General features: G+C 37.5%; 3 protein-coding genes across 3 annotated transcripts; 1 reads left to right on the forward strand and 2 right to left on the reverse strand.

The window, feature by feature from the left end:
* The first annotated feature begins 3,130 nt into the window (after nt 1–3,130).
* LOC140944269 (histamine H2 receptor-like) lies at nt 3,131–4,204 on the forward strand. The gene has a single exon (XM_073393404.1). It carries the CDS (start codon nt 3,131–3,133, stop codon nt 4,118–4,120), a length of 990 nt encoding a protein of 329 aa, XP_073249505.1. The 3' UTR covers nt 4,121–4,204.
* Nucleotides 4,205–9,189: 4,985 nt separating this feature from the next.
* Nucleotides 9,190–10,405, reverse strand: LOC140944863 (adrenocorticotropic hormone receptor-like). Its single transcript, XM_073393967.1, has one exon. It carries the CDS (start codon nt 10,392–10,394, stop codon nt 9,264–9,266), a length of 1,131 nt encoding a protein of 376 aa, XP_073250068.1. The 5' UTR covers nt 10,395–10,405; the 3' UTR covers nt 9,190–9,263.
* A 5,118-nt stretch (nt 10,406–15,523) lies between these two features.
* LOC140944847 (octopamine receptor beta-1R-like) lies at nt 15,524–16,553 on the reverse strand. The gene is made up of 2 exons (XM_073393948.1): nt 16,077–16,553; nt 15,524–15,787 (listed from the first exon to the last, which is right to left on the reverse strand). The coding sequence occupies exons 1-2, from the start codon at nt 16,551–16,553 to the stop codon at nt 15,650–15,652; spliced, it is 615 nt and encodes a 204-aa protein (XP_073250049.1). The 3' UTR covers nt 15,524–15,649.

A 16,553-nucleotide genomic window follows, 5' to 3' on the forward strand; every position in this document is an offset into this window, starting at 1 on the left:
CCTTTCTAACTCTATACAGTAATTAAACATCTCGCAGGCCGTGATATTGTCAACGTATTTGCAAGACTGTGTCACAAGTCCACTTTGAATTCAGATTTGGATTCATGTCACACAATGTAGTCAAGTATCAACTAAACCAGTAATGCGGCGAAGAAGCTCCTGGCATTAGGAAATTAGGTGGTTTTCTACTGATATCAAAAAAGTCCCTAACTCACTTTAGAGCAATATCTTTATCTCTTTAATGATAGATAGTGAACTGTCTCGACATACGCAATAAAACAAATAGATTAAATTAACTTAAAGTTTTTTAGCAAAGTAACTAAACCAGTGCACGTTTTATTGTAATTATATAATGTCAGACATGATAGTTTCCTGGATCAACTAGATGCACTTGTCAGATATGTATGATATAAATGATATACCAATGATGCCGTCCATTAGCAAAGGACTGAAAAATGAAAGTAATACCGTCCGGTTAGTTGCAAATCATTTCACAAAAACATGGCAATGTACGGATCCGAATGTATACCACGGTAGCACGCCCATTACCTCAAACTAAAAAACGTTTTCCAAATTCATCTCACTGTGTCGCATCTCTTCTTAATTCCCCTTGTAATTTGATATCAACATCTACTTGCCTAATATGACGGGCATGGAATTTTGTAGGTAAACAAGGGATTCCTTATGTATTTCACAATGCACCTATAAAGTAGCAGAGCCGGCACTGAGGTCTAAACCTACCAAATCAAATTCTTTCAAGGTGGTTCTGCATCCCTAGATCGGAAGCTTTTGAAGTTACATTCGCCTTAAACTGTCAGTAAAATTGTCAATAGCAGGTGGTATGATGGATTGAAGTACCACCTTGTATCGGAGAATCTTGCAAAAAGATTGTCTTTGTATTCAATCGTTTATACGATGACAATTAAAAGGGTTCCAATGTTATTAAGAAAACGCAGCACGAACGTTCTACCGGCTCAGCTTTGTTCATGAATTTGTAATGAAACGCATCATTATTTTATGTTGGGTATTTCTCAGTTGAATTTCTGGTAAAACTGACGGTAACATAAGGTGCCACTGTTCTCGAGATTTTGCGACAGCATTAACATATCAACGTCTCCTTAATTGTTTTTATACAAACTGATTGGTTTTCAATTTAATGTTACTCCATACAACTATATCTCAAGCAGGTGCTTCGAGGGCTGCAGTTTACTGGCAAAAATTAAAACAGAGCAAGAATTAAGGACTATAAGTCAGTTACATGAAATACAGGTTAGTAACAAAATCTTCTCTATGATTTAAAAGGAAAACTCCTTTACTTTAGGCGGAATGTCGCGGATTTTAAATGAATTCGTTTCACCTTAATATTCACTTTTAACCCAGAAACAGTATACCTTATGTTAAAATAATTGTTACTTTCTTTATGAAAAATTGTACCGGTAAAAGTTAGTCGCCGTGGCTTTTTCTGAGTTGCTACCCAACGATCAGTATTATTAACCTTGAACTGAAACATCGCTATTAATGAGCCATGGCACCGCTGATACCAGAAAACTTCACAAAACACATCTTAGTTGGCTTTTTTAAAATATTTTCCCCTGAGGTGTTTTTAAGGACAGAAGATGAACATAATTTGAGGGATTGTGGAATACTGCACGTTTAACTGATAACTAACTCTTAATGCGTCTTAAGTCACAACATCAAAAATTCATTCATGAATGTGAATTTACTCCTTCTCCTATACAAATAAGGGTTTTTAAATAATATTTACAACTGGCAGATGTGTTGTTGCGATTTTGTTCGTAAACTCTGGTGAAACTCTATATTGAAATACAATTTCGAAGTCGCTCCATAATCGAAGAGTGTCTGCTCCCAGCAACAAAAGAGAATGGACAAACATAAAAAGAAATGAGTGCATGGACGCATGTAATCAGAGACAAACTCAAATAGAGATAGATGTTGTGAAGATTATACTCCATAGCCATCATATTTCAGGACTATGCAAAAAAGAGATCGTTTTCTGTTATTGCTTAGCAGGCTTTATTTTTTATAATAAACATAAATGGCATAACAGAAGTACCGTAAACTGAATCCCGGCGTTTCATAAACATATATTCATCAAAAACGTAAGACATTCGCCCTCAGTTTACTACAGGTGGATGTCAAAAGAAGAAATCATTAGAAAAACAGTATGATATAATACGTAAAAGCAATTCACCTCCTCCTTCCTGCAGGCTCATAAAGGCAACTTAGTGACCGCGCTCCTTGTCATTGTTTTCAGTTGAGTAATTGAACACCGGATTTTAAGCGATTCTCTGTCAAATAATCAATAAATTAACCAATAGCAAACCTGGGATTCTTTTCAGCAAGTTCGTGTTTCTAAACAAAATACGACAGGACCAGATGAAAAGTAAATTCAAGCGCACCTAATTATATATGTTTTTACCTTGGCCATTTTAATTGCATACATAAGGAGGGTTTTTTTTTTTTCACGGAAGGATATTACGTTTGACATTCTGTCTAGCAGCTAAGAGTATTCATGAGCTTCTAGATAAAGGAAATTTCAGTTAATCCCTGTAGAAAAAAAATGTTCTACGAATAAGAATCGTTGTGAGCAATATTTCAGATGATTAATCACTACAATCAACCAGCCATTAAACTAACATTTGAAATGCTCTTAAAAAGCAGTATTAGAGTACAAACATACACTAGCCGTCATGCATGGACTTAAAAGATCAATACAGATAGATAAGTCTTTTACTCTAATTGCTTCCATTTATTGACTGCTGATAAGGCACCAAAGAGTTTCATACATTTGAAACACATTACATTATATATTTTTGACACAAAATCACAATTTTCGCGTAAAGATTCGCCATTTTAATTTTTTTTTATTGCACAGCTTCATCTATATTTAACTAAAATACAGAGGGCGAGAGGAGAGATTAGCTGCCAGTGGAATAATATTTTACCCAATTTCATCTGACTTTCTGTTTTTCCTGCTTTTTTAAAAAAAGGCAAATAACAGATTTACCAGCATCATTTTTTGAATGTAAGTTTGGTTTTTCGTGGTTGAAGAATAGCTCGAAAAAAGTTGTTATTTTTTATGTATTTATTTTTGTTTCTTCTTAGAAAAATGAACAATTGTACGGCAGCTAATGGAACGATGAAGCCAGGTACCCAGGAAGGTTTAATAACGTTCCCAATAATGGCTTGGAGCGTGGTATTCGGAATCTTAGCTGTTATGGCTATATTTGGAAACTCAACGGTTATTCTGGCGTTCATTCGAAATGTTCAACTGCACACGCGCACTAATTACATTATAGTGGGTTTGGCAACTGCTGACTTGCTGGTAGGTTTGATTGCGGTGCCACTTTACATGGCTATGACTCTTCTGTACAAACAGCAACTTGAAATCCCGGCTGTATTGAGTGTGATGTATCACGCAGTGGACGTGTTTGGAGGATTCGCTTCTATATTTCACTTAATGCTTATAAGCCTTGAACGTTTTTACGCTATTGCTTACCCAGTCAGTCACCGAAATTCATCAAGAGTGGTATACATTGCTGTCTTGATAATATGTTGGATAACAGCAGGTACACTATCCTTTATTCACTCAATAAGATACAGTAACTACAGCATAACAAGAGCCTTCTTCATACTCTTCTGTGTTTCCTTCTCCGTGGCGTTTTACGTGATCTGTGCTGCTTATCTTGGAATATGGCGGATGGCAAAGAAAAAAAAGCTTATTCGAAGAGGATCAAGACGAGCATTTAAGAGACATGACCATGAAGTCATGATTGCAAAGTCTCTTCTTATTGTGATCATTGTGTTTGCAGTCACGTGGCTTCCGTTCTTCTGCATTAACGCTGTGTACTTTTTTCAATCTCACCTTAAACGCCAATCCATTTCGTTTGAAGTTATTCAATTTACCAAGTTGTTACATTACTGCAACTCTGCTATAAATCCAGTCATTTACTCCCTGAAGATTCCAGGATTTAGAAAAACGTTTACTAGTCTCTTACGGAGGGAGTCTACGAGATCTTTCCGAAGTTCGATTAGTTTTTCACGACGTGAGTCTTCTAGGAAACCTATGGCAGAATGTGACCACCAAGACAATGTTTAAAATAATTTGATTAACCGTGGAAACTCTCAAAAAAGTGCCTCAAGAAAGACTGAGAGATGCCATGCGTCGCCCCATGTAAGGCAATCCAGGACAGTCTTATATTCTGGATTCCACGCGGTTGCATTGCCTTACATGGGGCGTGTGACATGCAGCAAGCAAGCTTCAATGACTTTTCTTCATCCCAGTCTTTCCCGGCTTGCTTGTGAACGTGACCCTTGCGTCTCTTGTGATTGCTCGCAAACTACTTTGACGCTGCCTGAAAAGACGAAAGATTCATCTTTTCAAACCTGATCTCAACTTGAAGGGAGAAAGTGTTTTAGCTTACCGTTCATCTCTGTAGGCAGGTGTTTGTGAACATTTTTGTCAGTTTAATGTTAATTTTTCTTGGCTATCAAAGAAAGCGTAACATAACGTTCAACGCCGTAATAAACCAACAAATTCCCTTCATACGATAATGGGGAACTGTGGCGCAAGGCATTTTGGGTTTGTACCACAGGATGACTAAAGTAGATAAAGACATATGCCTGCCTGTATAAAAAACTAGATAAGCACCGTTTTGAAAAAAATTCCGTTAATTTATCCAACATTTGAGATTTAACAGTTGCAGTAACAACGACAACGAGGTAGGCAGGTAACATGCACCAGTCCGTCTTAGGACTCATCCCATTTCCTAATTTACGTTTGGCCTGTAGACAAAAAAACTTGTCAAAATATATTTAACAAACTTGATGTAAATACTGCATGAACTATATCGTACAAGACTGCTCTGGCAAAAAAACGTGTGAAAATGGCCAAATAAATGAACTCTGGTTTTATAAAGTTAGTTGGTTAAATTAACTTATCACCGTAAAAAAGACTGAAAAGCTAATGTTTGGATTACTAATTATTCTTCAGTGTGATTCTCTCTCGTAATAGCTACAGTTTAAGGAGTGCTCAACCTGTGATCAGACGGTCCTTCTTCCCGTTTTGTTCGGGAAACTATTCTGGACTATGGACAGCAGACGACGCGTAATCAGGCTTCTTTTCCCCTCGTCTCCCAATTTTTCGCAATCAGACTTGCTTTCTTGGCAGTTAAGTTGGAACAGAAGTAAATTACATATTGAATTAACTGGCCAAAGCCCTAGGGTACTGTAGCCGGGCTATTTGATCCAATCAGAAACGGCGAAAAGTCAGCAAAAAGTGAAGGCCTTGAAGCCAAGGAAACTTGTGAACTTGAATGAATAATAATAAAATATATGTACTATTTGGTTCTTCAAGTATGGCGGGTCGTATGAGGGCACTGTGCCTGAGCTTGACAAGCAACTGGAAGACAAGGCGGTGAGACTGGCATTCCGGTAACTCCCGCCAATGAGTCCCAGCTTTGCATTCCTTAGTTATGTGAGTTAACTGTTGGTTCTCTCCTTTGCTCTGAGAGGTTTCTCTCCCTGTACTTCAGTGTTATCTTTCCAAAAAAAAAAACATGTCTTAATTCCAATTCGATCCAGAATTTGTTGGGCAAAAATTATCTATTTTATTAATCCCTGTGTGTAAGGGTTAATATATGCAGTTCTAGATGAACCTTTTGTATTATATCTTAAACTGTTTGGTGGTAAATGTTCACGCTTTAATCAACAAACGCACAATTTTGCTAAGTTTTGCACTTAGCTACTGGACTATATTTCCTCACTTAAAATGATATCAAGATGATCTCGAAACTACCGTAAATAAACTGCCCGAGTTATACGCCCCCCAATTATAACCTCTTAAGTTATCGGCCCATCTACCTGTAACCGTTTTAACAGCCCCTCTAGCTCCAATTATAATCCCTCCCCCCCCCTCTCCTCTAAAGGAAAATTGTTGTTCCAAAACGCCTTTTTATTCTGGTCGGGTTATAATCCTCTTGTCTATAAGGAGCCGGAGAGTGAATAGGGGTTTGCAAATCCGCAGTTAAAATTTCGCCCTGAATCCGAAATCAGGCAAAAATACTTTTATTAACAAATTTTCAGTGCTCGTGAAGAACAAACTTACTAAGGCCAACAAATCCCTACATATCCTTAGAACGCTGCGCAAAGAGGGGTACAATCAGTCAGAAATAGACCTTCTATTTTAGACAATAGTTCTACCTTATATTACTAGTACGCATTATCTCTCTACGCCCCGTCCGAGTCCGATCTTACACCTGTACAATGTTTCTAATAGACCGCTGTTTTATAAGGAAGTATGCATCTAAACCTGTAAGTATTTATGATTTCTTAGAGAGGCAAGACCGTAAAAATTTTCGGAAAAGTTTCTAATGCTAAAGGACATCCACTTTTATCTATTGTGCCTGGTGTTAAACCGGCCAGTTACAATCTTAGGAAAGAAACTTATTTTAAACCCAAGATTAACACTGTGCGTTTTTAAAACTTTTTTATTACTCGTTTAGTTTTTAAATATGAATTAGCTATGTAATATAATAGATTTTTTTTAAATCTTACTTTTTATCTTTTTAATATTTCTTACACTTACTTGTAACAAAAGATATGTATTTTTATCTTTTGATGAATAAAGACTTTATTATTATTATTATTATTATTATTATTATTATTATTATTATAATGGAAAGAGGAAATCGAACGTCTCTCTAAAATAGCGAAGAGCCAGCCCCATGCGGCGTATATTGCGGCGTATATTGCTTTCACAAAAGGCTACAAGTCGAAGTTCACCTACTTCATGCGAACTATTGAATCGTTTGACGTTTATGTCGATCCAATCCAGGAAGTGATTGAAGATTTACTACTCCCTACTTTGTTCGGTCAATCAGAGCCTCTCCCTAACGAGGTGCGCAGACTTGCTACCTTAGCAACGGGTCAAGGGGGTCTAGGTATTCCTGATCTGAAATCCGAGGAACCGCAGCAGTTTGCTGCCTCGAGACTAATAACCACCGCCCACGTAGATTCTATTACATCACAGAGTTCCATCATGGTGCCAGGAGAAAGATCTACGGAGGAGCTAAAGAGGCATCAACAATCACTTAAGAGAGCAAGTGCCAAAGAGAAAATGGATAGCGTCGATTCAAGCCTCTCCCCAGGCCTGCTGCGTCTGGTTAATCAATCGAGGGACAAGGGCGCAAGTTCTTGGCTGAATGCGATGCCTCTCGCAGACAAAGGTTTAGCCCTCAACAAGCAAGAGTTCAGAGACTCGCTACGCTTGCGTTATGACTTACCCTTAGTCGATTAACCAAGTCATTGCACATGTGGGGATAAATTCACCGTTAGTCACGCCCTCTCTTGTAAAAAGGGGGGGTTTGTAGCGCAGAGACATGACGGTGTACGGAACTTGTTAACGACATTCATCGACAAGATCTGCAATAATGTCGAAATCGAACCACGCCTTCAACCCCTGGACAACGAGCGATTTCACTTGAGGAGCGCTGTTACAAGTTCTGAGGCAAGGTTGGACATCAAAGCGGGAGGTTTCTGGGCAAGAGGAGTTACGGCATTTCTTGATGTTAGAGTTACGCACGTCAACTCCAAGTGTTACCAGAGCAAGCCAACATCGGAAGTGTTCAAAGAGCAAGAAGAAGAGAAGAAGCGCAAGTACCAGCAGCGGGTGTTAGATGTAGAAATGGGTTCGTTTACGCCTTTAGTGTTTGGAACCAATGGCGGAATGGGAAACGAGTGTCAGCGGTTCCTAAAGCATCTCGCAGACAAGATAGCTCAGAAAGACACCGAGCCTTATCATGTTGCAATCACTGCAAGATTGAGCAATCATTAGACTGTAAAATAAATGTCGCTAGTGCGGATATCTGAAATACGTGTCTATATGCTTTTATACTTAGGGCTTTTTATGGACACTGGTTTAGCCGTCATTAGTATAATTCGATTGCAGGATCTTAATATCTCTGCATAATGGAATTCTTAATTTTATAGAATTTTGAACTTTTATTATTAATTATATCTATTTCCTCTTCTTTTATGTAAGGTTAAGTTACTTCTATTTTTTAGAATTTGTAAATGAATAGTTTTTTCTTTCTTCACTAATTATATATAGGATTGTTTTTGTTCTCTTATGAAGGCCGAGGGGTTTCTTTTGTAACGGATGGAATTGTAGATAGTGTTTTGATGAATTAATTAGATTTTTTGTAACAGCAGGTTGATTGTAAATAGGATTTTAATTGAGGTTTTGTAATAAAGATTCTTTCATTATTATTATTATTATTATTATTATTATTATTATTATTATTATTATTATTATTATTATTATAGTTTTCTCCGATGAAAGCTCCACGTTCTTAGACATGATGAATGACATTGGCATCGACAAAAAGCAGCAAAGTAATATAATCAAGAAAATGATAAATATAGCCATAAGAGCAACATATTATATCTTTTGTTGTAGAAATAGGAACTGGGATAGCCCAGTGTTTTTTTGTTTTTTTGGCTTTTGTTTTGTTTTGTTTTTGTTTTTTTTTTCTCTTTTTGATAACCCAATCTCAAGCAGCATTTGTAAATTGCCTATACGTAGCGAGGTTTACAATTGTACATTCAAAAACACAAATAAAGTTTCCATTATTATTATTATTATTATTATTATTATTATTATTATTACACGCAAAGTCCAAAAATAGATGAATCCGCAATCCACTGCAGTTGCAGGATATGGAAATCAGTTAAAATCTCGCTTTAAATCCGAAATCCAGTCAAAAATATTTTCAAAATCTGCCGATCTGTTGGCCTATTCACCCCCTCTATAAGCCCTCCTACGAAGCCTTTCCCTAATTTTTGTTCTTAAATGGTCTTAAAAGTTCACCAAAATAACAGGAAAACAAATAATAATACTTGGGCGGGTTTCAGTTACCAAGGAAAGACAACCAGAAAATAGTAGCTATCTTACGCTCAGGACTTTAACGAACTTGTTAAATCTTCTATGATCAGGATTAAAATACAAAGAGATGAATTATTAAGATCATAAAAGATCGTTAATCAAAGCGGTAACATAAGAGTTCCTTTAGAGCGATTTTACTTGACCCGTGAAAACAATTTTAATTAAATAACAACTAGTGAAAAATAGCCACAAATAAACAGAAGAATATATTAGAATTAGTGCATAATAGTGCGTAGTATTCTACTACCTATTTCACGGGTTAAGTAGGATCACTCTATAGCAACTCAGAAAGACTAAACTAAGTCTTACATTCAGCATCAATTACGTCTTGTTCCTCTTTTCTAATTATGGCCTCTGAAGGCTCTGTAATTGTTATGATTGGAAGACTGGATCTCTTGACGGGTACATCTTTTGTCGGAAGTGATGGACCAGAATTACTGTTTGGAGTTTCTCCACTGGAGACGCCATCAGTATCACCAAAGCTACGTGGCGAGTTTCTTACGGCTAGACTATCTAGCTCAACAGAGTCTCGCTTGGGAATAGCGATATCAATTCCGAGAAGTCTGCAGAAAGTTACTTTGTATTCTGGTATTCTAAGGCCATAAACCAACGGATTCATAGCCGAGTTGCTGAAATGAAATAGCTTGGTAAGGTAAAAGAGTCTCCATGATACACAAAAGTGTCGGCAGAAATGAAGTATTCCGCGGACAGCAAAAAATGGTGTCCAGGCAACAACGAATAAACCAATGACGATCAGTAAAGTAAAGGACATCTTTTTAGTTGTGTCTGGAACATTTCGTAGACCTGTCTTGGCTTTGAGCCAAATTCTCGCGTAGCTAAAACAGATAATGATTAGTGGGATAATAAACAATAGATTTAGGAGAAAAAAGCGAAATTGTAAAGATGCTTTTCCGAGTGGAAGAAAGAAGGAACAGGAAACAATTGCAGAAGTCATCCAAATCGCTATTATGAGGGCACGGTAAAGACGTTTTGTAACGCTTCGATGAGTGAAAGGATAAACCGTTGCAAAGAACCTCTCGATGCTAATCGCGGTCAAATGAAAAATCGAGTTCAACGCGGCAAAAACATCAAGAGCGTCATAAATTAGGGTAAGCCAAATGTCCTCGGCAGGTCTTCTAGTTTTCCAAGACAGAAACAACGTATAAATCCAAATCGGAATGGAAACTGCGCCAACAAGCACATCGGCCAATGCCAACCCAGCTACAAACATAACCACTTGATGACGGATATTTGTAGAAAGAAAGAACGAGGCGAGAACTAATGTATTGCCAAATATGGCTGCAAGGGCAACAACACCACATGGTACGCACCAAGCCACAAGCTCCACAGTTGATAACTCTGTAAGCCACGGGTCGCCGGCGGCGGACAAGGTACTTGGCTTAGACAAGTTTCTTGTGCCGTCCTGCATTGTCTCTGTCAGTCGAAACAAAAAAATATTATAAACGCTGCCATAAACACAATCATATTTCTAAATAGAAAATGTTTTTCCTTGTTCTCTGAGGACTATAAAAAGTTTAATTTTAGTAGCGTACGTCGAGCCGTACATTCGGTTGACGACACATAGAGATCACAAAGCTAGAGATACAGCTGTGTGCGAAAAAGGCCCTCCGGCAATAATCCTACGAGATTGAAGAAAGTTGACAAAATTACGAAGAGTGACAAATTTCAAAGTTAAGGGTAATTTTCCGCTGAGTCAAAACACCGTAATGAAAACACAAAGATTTTATAAAGACTTAGCCACTTGTGTTTTTCGACTGTCTCTTTTTACCATCAAAAAATTTTCTTAGGAAATCCCGATTAGACATACTAAAAGAGAAAGAACTTTTTTCTTACTGCATTACGATTAATTGAATTTTTTTCTCATTTTACTGTTTCCAACATCTTCAAAGTACTTTTAACAATCCATGTGAATTGCACATTTTTCCATGGATTTATTTTCTTCTGTGGCAACCGAATTTGGAAATGGGGAGCACTTACACACTGACGGGGGATGATGAAACACGCCGTGTATAAGAGATGTCTTAGACAGCCCTTTGATTTTTAACCGTTTCTACACTGCTACAGAGAACAGCCATGGTCAGCTGTCGAGGCTTATTATTTTTCTTCTCCACGGCCGGTAAAGGCTTAAGGAAATTCCGGTTTCAAGGATAAAGAACTTAAGAATAATATATTTAATGGCTGAATAGGAAAATTAGCTCTTTATAAACATATAAACATAGCACTTTCGGCGAGTCCAAAGGGATTACGCCTACTTTTTAAGGAAACAGCCGCGACCTGAAGAACTTAAGTCGGCGATCGATTTTTATGATAAATTCAATGATGAGAAGTGATCATCAGCAGTTTCAAACAAAAATCTATCATGTTTTAAAAAATATTTACTTGTCAACAGCAAAGCAAGTTATTCAGAATTTTGTGACTAACCTTCTTCTACTTGTAAGAGAAGGGGTTGTAAATAATAGCCAAAGAAAGATAATTGTGATCCAAACTCCACAAACATTGTCGTTGTTTTTCATCTAATCTGACAAACTAGAGCAAATGAGTCTATATTTTTTTCAACTACTGAAAAGAATTTTAGTTTCTACTAGAAATAGATACAGGGTACTTATTCTGAAAACAAAACAAATTAGCCTAAGTCGTGAGCTCAAGAAAGGGACAGCGAATGTATCCACTGCGGCACAGTTATTGGTTACAGGTATAGTTGATTTAACTGCAACATTTTTTGTCAGCTAATCAAAGCCAATTGAGGATTTCTTTGGTAGAATAAATTTGCTGAAAATAATTTTATCTTTGATTCTAAACGTTCTGAATTCAGCCTACTCAGTTAAATAATACGAGGCGATTTCTATTTAGTACTTTGAAATAGCGGACGAATACAAGCTGTAACATTGGATACTCAGGTTCAGTTTGCAGGACGAACTCTGTTTTGTTGTAGTCTAACTATATACTATTTTCTTTTGGGCTTTTGATCGGTTACCGATCTGAACATTCATTAGGAATTATGGGCTTTTCACGTGTATTACGTTGCCTGCAGTAGTGATGAAGACCAACTGTTATTGTAGCGTCAACAAACAGAAGTTTCAGTAAACTATACTACCTGGCTAAAGCTACGTCGGTTTCAAGCTTAGCCCGACTTAAAACCACTACTGCGGCGAGCCGCCGGGATGGTATCAGTCTGCAATAATCTTTGCCGTGCACACTTAGAGCAGCAAGGGATCTAAGAAAGAAGGGAAATAATACGACTGTTTAGAAAGAACACAGTAAAGTGTCTTTTTAATCAGCAGCCAGTAGAAATATTCCACAATTAAATCAAGCATTCAAAAGCCACTGTATTGATTGTGAACATGAAATGGGATTAGCTTTACATGCGTAAAATAAATCTTGCCATCTATAAGTAAGACTTCTTCAAGAAATGTCACACTTACAAAGGTTTTTTCCACAAAGAAACGCTTTTGGGTGTAATCCGCTAAACTCAAAAGATAAGAGTTTCATAAGATGACACGAACGTTGCTTGTCGACATTTAACATTGAAGAGCTTGATTTCACCTGTCCCTCAGTCCAGTCGTATGAGCTGCTGATCCAAGTTTCATTACAAACAACCTGACAGCGGGCTTCAAATCACTTGAATGATATGAACTGTAAACATTCTCGCTCCCTTTCACTTTTAAAGAACAAAATTGAAATCCGGTGCTAACGCTGTTGGTGATAAATTCAATTTGCGTTGAAAGTATATTTTTTACATAATAACTATTATTTGAATAATTGTATAGTTTAATTTATTGACATAGGGTTAGTGATTCCGTATGATCAGAGCGTTAAGATATTGTCTAATTTCAGAATGAACTAAAATTTTACCTGACAAATAAATCAGAGTTTATGCAAAGTCTCTCGGACAGTTTGTGAAAGGATGAAAGAAGAAAATTGAAACACTTATCGAATTTGAGATAAGACTCAAACCAACATACTCAGATATGCGGATTGTTCTTTGCTATTGCAGGGCACGGGAACCGCAGGATGAGTTCTGTGCAGACCGCGAATTTGGACAGACTCGTGTTCAAGCCATTTCAAACCCAAAGTTTTATCGAGCTGCGAAAAACTAAGGCCATGTCGCTTGTAAACCCATGCCGGCGTTAATATTAATTAATTTCCCCAGTGACAAGTTTGCTCTTTTCTCTGCCTTTCAATTTACATTTCTAATTTCATTAATAAAATATATAGTCAGCTCAATATTTGTAGCAGCCGTTGCGGTGCAGGCCTGAGCAGTTTTTCATCGTTGCGTTTACGTTTCCGAACAGAAAACAAGTCCTTGAGCCGCATTCAAAACATTATACGTAGGATAAGACAAGTTGATGTCCTATGTGTGATATTCAAAAACAACGCCTCACGCCTAATCGAAGGCAATTTGCTGGTGGCTGGTAACTGTTGATTGCCAAAATCACTTTCATAAATGATAATTGTGTTTTTAACTTTATTTATCCCCCTCATATCCCTCATTATGGCAGTTACCTCCAACGTAACATTCCAAACTAGATAGTTGTATATCTGTGCAAGTTGGAAAGCGATTTTCATGCAAACTCGTACCCAACACATAAATAGTGATTGAGTACGAGTCTGATTTTCAAGCGTACACCTCTTCTATTTAACAATTATTCCACGAGTGCGCGTTGGATATGAGTTGGCTATAATCATCTCATTTCCAAGAAGCGCGAGTGCAATAATTTTTTTGTTAAAAACGCCCACAAAATATCGGGAATTCTTCCCGACTTTATTTCTAAAAACAGCGGATTTTCAGCTTGTTTTTAATTTTGAGCAGACAGGTACAGTTACCATATTTAGAGAGCATGGTATAATGGTTCTTATTATTCATTCAAAATATTTCCCCGTTTCTGATTGGTTAAAAACACTCGCATAATTCACCATAACCAGCTGCTGTTGACCAAATTTGGAATGAATTTTGTCGTATTAAACCGATGACGTCAAAATGACGTCAAAAGTGCAGCCTGGTTGCAGGTTATTGAAATGTTGACCGAGAAAACCTGTGGACGAGGTTGAGTTGTCGTGTTGTTTTGGTAGTTAGAACATAATGGCGGAACTGTCGCGGAACATTTTACTCGCTTCACGGCAAAATATTGTCTAAAAACAGAAGAACAGCAAGAACAGCAAGAAGACAACTCGACGGACAACATCTGCTATTTGCTGTTTGGAGTATATTTGCAGACCTGAGCAGACCTTTATCTCCTAAACTTCCCGATAAAGGTGCATTATCGATATGAACTTACATCAACCGAGATTAGCATGTTTTAGCTTGTTTTTAAACTTGGAATTATTTTGAAGGAATAATAAAACAATTATTGAATTCTGCTTTCGTAGGATATGAATAATTCTGTAGATCTCGGAGGGTGTTATCCAAACTCCTCCATCTGCAGAATTCTTCATATCCTAGTCAGCCTCATTCAATAATGGCTAAATATACCATATTGGCTTAGCCAATCAGAGCTCTAGAAGTGCATTATCCAATGACTCAGTTTGTAATAAAAAGAATTATGCAGATGCGGATAACGCCCTCCGAAATCTGTATAATTCTTTACATCGCACGAAAGCCGAACCTAATAACTGTTCATTATTCCTTTAACGTAAAAGGAAGCTTACGTTGGTCTATGTATAGTAGGGGCACCCAACGTCACTTTTCGGAAAATATCTGTTCGGAAGACGATTTGAGATCTTTCGGAACATTTGTTGTAAAATTTCTTGCTTGCCTGCCTCTCCTAGGATTTTCGAACATCTAAAAAAATGGTGAAATTGCCTATTTTTAACGATTTTTACCCTTAAAAGGTCGCCTAGAATTTTCGGGAGCCTTTTTTTCTGGCTGAAATTTTTTGATCCCTATAACTCTCGGATCACTAAACTTTCAGCTAGGAAATCCGAAAAGATGTAAAATTTTTAGGGGATAAAAGTGTGTCTAAATCTACCGTTGTTAACAATGCTATGTTTAAGTGGTTTTGAATGAACTATATTCTCGTTGGGTACCCCTGGTATAGTTCCCGTCTCTATAATTGCCCGACCGTTCCTCGAAAATTTTAGGATATCTGGGTATAAGTACATTTCAGCAGATATTCTTCAAACAGAAGATATCGTCCGTCGATGGTATTTTGTTAGTTTTGCTATTAATGGTTCAAGGCAGTGATTCGTTTATTTCACAAACACCTGAAATCATATCCACCGTCATTTTCTCCAGCTTTGAGTGAGTTATGATTTCATCGTTGCCTAAAGTCTTTCTCTCGGTAACTTTAGAAAATCGACCCTAAGTTCCCATTAACCCCAAATTAAGTTATAAAAACTGGCCTGCTATCTAGTCAAAGCAAATCCATCAGTCCTATTACAAGCTATCAGTTTATGCGGGGAAAAGGTTGAGTACTTAATAAACCGATATTTTTTAGATTCAACGCACAAAGAACTTCGACCTCCAAGGAAATGCAAAATAAGACCGCCAATGCCAGTTTTTTCTTTTTGGCTCATACGTGTTCTGAAGATTCACCATTAAATATTACTTCCGTTCTTACAATTAAACGGCCGTTATCCTTTCAAAGTGTTTATGGGTTGCCTTTACCGAACTCTTGCTTTGTCGCTTGAACAATTGCCTCACTTCAAAACTGCTCTGGTTGAAGCTTAGGGAGGCAAAACGAAATTTTTTCTGCTTTTTATAAGAATTCTAAAGGCTCTTTTGAATTCAGGCAGCCTGTATCCGTACACCAGAGGGTTTACTGCTGAGTTGCTGTAATGGAGAAGCTTGGAAACGTAAGCCACCTTGTTGGGAATGACACAATGTCCACAAAAAAAACATGACAATGTTTATGACCATGAAAGGCGTCCAAGCAGCAATGAACAGAAGAATAACAAAGAAGATGGTCAGGCTAAGTTTTATCTCTTTGTGGCGGTTCCAAAAATTGGAATCATGTTTCTGGAACTTTACAAGCAACCACAGCGTGATATAAGTAAAACATATCATAATTAAAGGAACGAGAAAGCAAAATAGTAACACGAAAAAACGAGGAAAATGAGTAAAATGTTTCTGTGCAGCGAATAAAACTGTTACAATAAGCGTTAAACACCAGGATAACGATGCTGCCAGAATGTAGGAACGTGTTGAGGATACTCGATGCCTAACAGGGCAGCCAATAGCGTACAATCTTTCCAAGCTTATCAATAACAAATGGAGGATGGACGCTATACCAGAGAAAACATCCAGTGCGATAAAAGCTCGGTAGAAAAGGGAACGTCTCTTCCAAGAAACACTTTCAAGCCAAATTGGAACCATTGTTGTGATCCAAAATGGAATCGATAAGAGACCAACCAGAATATCCGCAGCTGCAAGCCCAACCACGAAATAGTTCGTTCGTGTCCTAAGTTTTTTGAAACGCATGAATGCTGCTATGACGAACGAGTTACCAAGAACCGCGAGGATGGCCACAAAACCATTTAGCGAGCACCATACCAACAGTTCGGCTAACTGCATGTTATTTGAAGTTCTGCCCTTACTCCTGAGTTGGGTAGAGTGGGATGATTTGTTCAT

Source organism: Porites lutea, chromosome 7, assembly GCF_958299795.1.
Source record: "Porites lutea chromosome 7, jaPorLute2.1, whole genome shotgun sequence".
In the NCBI taxonomy this organism is placed as follows: domain Eukaryota; kingdom Metazoa; phylum Cnidaria; class Anthozoa; order Scleractinia; family Poritidae; genus Porites; species Porites lutea.

What these genes read in the sequence shown, in the direction of transcription:
- LOC140944269 (XM_073393404.1), top strand. Translation starts at nt 3,131, where the DNA reads ATGAACAATTGTACGGCAGCTAATGGAACGATGAAGCCAGGTACCCAG.
- LOC140944847 (XM_073393948.1), bottom strand. Translation starts at nt 16,553, where the DNA reads ATGAACAAATCATCCCACTCTACCCAACTCAGGAGTAAGGGCAGAACT. An exon ending in CCTGGTGTTTAACGCTTATT is followed by an intron (nt 15,788 to 16,076) that starts GTAACAGTTTTA and finishes ATTCCCAACAAG; the next exon opens with GTGGCTTACGTTTCCAAGCT.
- LOC140944863 (XM_073393967.1), bottom strand. Translation starts at nt 10,394, where the DNA reads ATGCAGGACGGCACAAGAAACTTGTCTAAGCCAAGTACCTTGTCCGCC.